Raw genomic sequence first — 4,711 nt, 5'->3', positions numbered from 1 at the left:
TGACTTCTTGACGGTGGCTCAGTCTCTGAAGAAGGAGTTTGACAATCCAGAGACGGCTGACCTCAAGTTCTGCATTGACGGGAAGTACATCTACGTCCACAAAGCGGTCCTCAAAATCAGGTTGGGATTTCACCTATAACTAAAAAATAATACTAGTGTGAATGCTTTTTGCTGAAGCTGTTTGTGGAAGATGCTACAGGCATTTATTTTAATCACTGAATTAAGCAGAAAGTTCTCAAATAATTTGAAGAATTTCTAGGAAAAAAAAATCTCAACATTGTTTAAATGTTAGCATAACATTATTCCAAAAAAAACCTCAGTGGATGCCACTGTAGCCATAAAAGCTAACACGCTACCAAAATGTTAGCTTAACTCAGAATTAGCCCTAAAAACCACAGTAGATGCCACCTTAGCCAAAAAAGCTTGCATGTTGCTAAAATACTAGCTTAACCTCATAGGATCCCAAAAAACCTCATCAGATGCCAAATTAGTGAAAACAGTTAGCATGGTGCTAAAATATTAGCTAAAGTCAAGAAAAGCCAAAAAAAAAAGACTTCCGTAGATGCTACATTAGCCAAAAACGATAGCATGGTGCTAAAATATTATCTCAACTGAAAATTAGCCTTAAAAACCTCAGTAGCAATAATGTCCTTACCATGCTGAATGTGTTGATACCAAACTTGCATAATTTGCAGAAAGTGTACAAATCTTTGAAGTCATACCTGGCAGAAAAAAATCGCTAAGTTTGTGTAAAGTTTCAATAATTGCGTAAAATTTCAAAAAGATATGTAAGCAAGAGTACAAGCAGTAAAGTTCTAAACGAGCTGAACATTTTGATACCAAGATTGCAGAAATTGCTGAAAATGTTATTGAGTTTTTGCGAATCAAAAACGTACGTAAGAATAAATAAGGTATAATGAAGAGAAACAGGATCTATATCATGAATGCTGACAAAGCATCCACACATTTAAAACTCCTCATCCGCATGGACAGGTACACGTTTAGATTCTGTCCCTCTGCTTTGTAGATGTGAACACTTTCGATCAATGTTCCAGTCTCACTGGACCGAAGACATGAAGGAGGTGATAGAAGTAGACCAGTTCTCCTATCCGGTCTACCGGTCCTTCTTGGAGTTCCTCTACACGGACCACGTGGAGCTGCCTCCTGAAGATGCCATTGGTCTGATTCCTGCACACCTGTCGGCCAGATTTCTGCTGAGGCGTCGTCTCTGACGGCGTGCTCGTTCGTGTCTCCTCAGGGCTGCTGGATCTGGCCACCTCGTACTGCGAGAACCGCCTGAAACGTCTGTGTCAACACATCATCAAGAGAGGAATCACCGTGGAGAACGCCTTCTCCCTGCTGTCTGCCGCCGTGCGCTACGACGCCGAGGTCAGGCTCTGCTTAACTTGTTTATTTTGACAGCGCTTTATCTGCTGTTCAGATGGCATTCATCTTTCCAGATCTACATAAGTCTTTGATCGCGATTAGATCTTTGTTTTCATTCTGTAATCTTGGACTCTCTATGAACTTTGAGAGTTTAAACAATAGAATTCCAGTAAAAATGTCAAATGGACAGCAGTGGTTTTAGGAGAGAAATTATCTTTTTAGGCTGCCTGGTACCTGAAACATCATGGAGCTGTGAGGTCTGATGTTCCTCTATCAACAGAAACTGCCTGAATATTTGTTTTTTGTATTTTCATTTCAAAAACATGTTGATTAGTTTGACGAAATGTATTCTTGTTGATTTTTATAAAATGACACGACTTTACATGACTTTAGAGAAATGATAACTCCATTTTTGAAATAGTTTTAACCTCATCTGAGAGTGACATGGTTTTACCAACTTGAGGTTGAATGTTTCTTTAGCTGTTCTGTTGTGTCTTTCAGGACTTGGAGGAGTTCTGCTTCAAGTTCTGTGTGAACCACATGACTGAGGTGACCCAGACTGCTGCTTTCTGGCAGATTGACGGAAATCTGCTTAAAGATTTCATATGTAGAGCCAGCCGCTGTGGGGCCTTCAGAAACTGACCTCCGCCTGAGGCGAGGACGGGACAACTGTTGGGCTCCAGAGGTCACTCCGAGTGCGTCATCGTCGCCTGAAGTCCTCTGCAGAAACTCTTAAGATGTTCTACACTTCAATCAGGTTTGAGTTCCAGTTCTGGGTCGACTCGGATGGAAGGAGATGCTGATCCGTAATGTGCCTCTAAGAATGTACACATGTCACGTTTTAAAAGACAAGCAAACATTTTTATTTAGGAAAGTTAGGTCTTTGTAACAAAGCAAAATTACTTCCCAGATGCTTCCTGTAATTATTTTTTTAAACAGTTTAATTTGTAGTTACTGAGTTACTTTATTTTGGAATTATAGGGATTCCATTAAAAATAATAAAACTGTAAAGTTTAAGAAACCAAAGTAAAACAAATATTAGATGAAGAGATTTAACAGATTTTCATCTTTTTTTTTCCACTTATTTGCTCATTTTAAAAACATTTTTTCTTCCCTTCTTTCTGATGGTAAAGTTAAGGATTGTTTTAAGGTCAGTTGTATCCCAAAACTTTTGCTTTTCCATCCAGAAAAGACTCAGAGAAAAGTGAGACAAAATGACTGAAGGTAAGAAAAAAAAGTAAACAAATTAAGAATGTAAAATAATAATTTAAAAGCTTATATTTATAATCAAAACAAATAATGTTACATTTTTTAAGGCCTATTTCATCATAGTCTTACTATTTAATCTTTTGGGATTTAGGTATCCTGTGGGGATTTGCTCTAAAACTTTAGGGTTTTGTAGTATTTTTCAGTCATTCCAGAGATTCTAAAGTTTGCACTCTTATAACATCCTGAAAACATGGCACCATCCTTTTTTAAGATCCTCTTTGCACAATTGGATGTTAGAATTCTAATAGTTTAAACACTAATGGTTTGGATCCTGCAGTATTCTAAGCTGAAACTTTTTTATTTTATTGAAATAGGTCAATCAGGAGATTTTTGCTGAAACCTTAAATCTCAGAGGGGAATAAACCCACAAGAGTATTTCAGTCTTAAAATGTTTCATGTTAATGGTTCATTGCTTCACTTTGGGCATTAAATTTAAGATAAAAGGAGCTTTTTTTCTTTTTAAATAAAGTTTTACATCATAAAACACTGAAGTGTAGACAAAGTGTTACAGGAGGTTCATTTATTTTAAAGTATTTTCTTGTGACTGTAAGAAAGTATTATGCTGTTGAACAGTAAAGACATGACGTTACTATTGTGGAGTGCCAGTTAAATTTTGTAACTTTTGCATTTGAAGGAATAAAGATTTGAACTTTCTTTTTTTCAAATCTCATTGGCTCCTGATCTTCTCAACTTGAATTTATATTTTGTGTACATATATCACTGGGTTACAGCGCTAAATATGCATAAAATAAATACATGTTATCAAAGTAATACAAATCCCAACATAATTGTTTATTCGTACATTGTAAAAAAATGGTTTACATTCAATACATTTATTTCTTGCACAAATTCCACAAACATTCATACAGTGAGGTCTTCCTTTAGTCCATTGATGATGTAAAACAAATTCTTTTTACAAAGTCCTTTAAATAAAAAAAACAAACTACATGATGAGATCTAAGAGGCTCACTGATATTGTTGTTTTGACTGTAAGGCCACATTGATGGTTAAAGCATCTGCAACAAACCACAACAGTTTTTGCTTCAGTCACATGCACCCGCGCGTAGAGGGTCGTAACGAGGGTCATGACAACGGAACATGTGGTAAGTGTCGTAAAGAGCACGTACTGGCTCCTTACCTATCGTGCACACTTGGGGTGTGCAGGTGATGCGTAAATGCCCGTAAGTCACCCCCACAAATAACACTCTTATTGCTAATAATCGAGCTGCCTGTGGACAGCACTAACGAGAACCTGCACGGGTTTTGGGGAGGTTGACAAAGAAAAACCTGTCTGTGTACTTGTCTCATCTACTTCACCCTAATGTGTTGTTTAAAGCAGCTACTAGAATAATGTCATTTTTGTTCTGTTGTCTATAACAATTTTGTACCAAATAGTCTCACTGCTGTTCATGTTTACTATTATTAACACTGAATTTTACAGATAATTCCAATTCAATTGGTGTCAGTGCTTGTCAAAGACAGTATTACTGATTTAAGCAATGTTGCACAAAAATGTCAATTATTTGTTACACAAAACAAGTTGTTTATTATGATTGTCTTCTAGCTAAAAAAATAAATGGGGATATATTTTCCTAAAGTATGTTCTATATAATGTGAGTTATTAGACGATTTTTACCAATTATCGCGATATCATGTGCCATGTATTGCGTCGTATCGTGAGGTACCCAGTCATTCCCAGCCCTCGTGGGAATGAAGCCTAAGTGTTCACTACCACCTGTCTCCTGCAGCATACCCATAGAAAGAAAAATAACTCTTTTGCTCTAAAGGCTCACCAGGTTGTCTACAATCTAAAAATGTTGCATGGCCCATCTGTGTGCTCAAAGTCTACATGTAGTAGGGCTGGGCGATACATCGATTTTATCGATTAATTCAAATTTATAGTTTGAGATGATTGGAAGGAGTGCGGCTCAATATCAGACGCTATTGCTCGCACCAGCTCTCAAAAAGCAGCCGAAAGACGAGCAAGCATCTTTTTCACAAGTGTCACCTTGTAACGAGTTGCATGAATTACACTCTTTACCTAAATCAGGGTTTA

General features: G+C 37.1%; 1 protein-coding gene across 1 annotated transcript in view; it reads left to right on the top strand.

Moving 5' to 3' along the window:
- Positions 1-3,309, top strand: part of LOC112155109 (RCC1 and BTB domain-containing protein 1) — a 9,449-nt gene extending 6,140 nt beyond the window's left edge. Inside the window, exons 10-13 of the mRNA XM_036209657.1 lie at positions 1-120; positions 1,028-1,179; positions 1,259-1,389; positions 1,888-3,309. The exon at positions 1-120 is cut by the window's left edge and continues 9 nt beyond it. Coding sequence (XP_036065550.1) covers positions 1-120; positions 1,028-1,179; positions 1,259-1,389; positions 1,888-2,028 — 544 coding nt within the window. The 3' untranslated portion in view covers positions 2,029-3,309. The remainder of the gene's footprint in view (positions 121-1,027; positions 1,180-1,258; positions 1,390-1,887) is intronic.
- Positions 3,310-4,711: the final 1,402 nt, after the last annotated feature.

The sequence above is a fragment of the Oryzias melastigma genome, linkage group LG21 (genome assembly GCF_002922805.2).
Source record: "Oryzias melastigma strain HK-1 linkage group LG21, ASM292280v2, whole genome shotgun sequence".
NCBI lineage: Eukaryota > Metazoa > Chordata > Actinopteri > Beloniformes > Adrianichthyidae > Oryzias > Oryzias melastigma.
The sequence above is the reverse complement of the archived record's forward strand: the minus strand, read 5'-3'. Positions and strand labels throughout refer to the sequence as shown.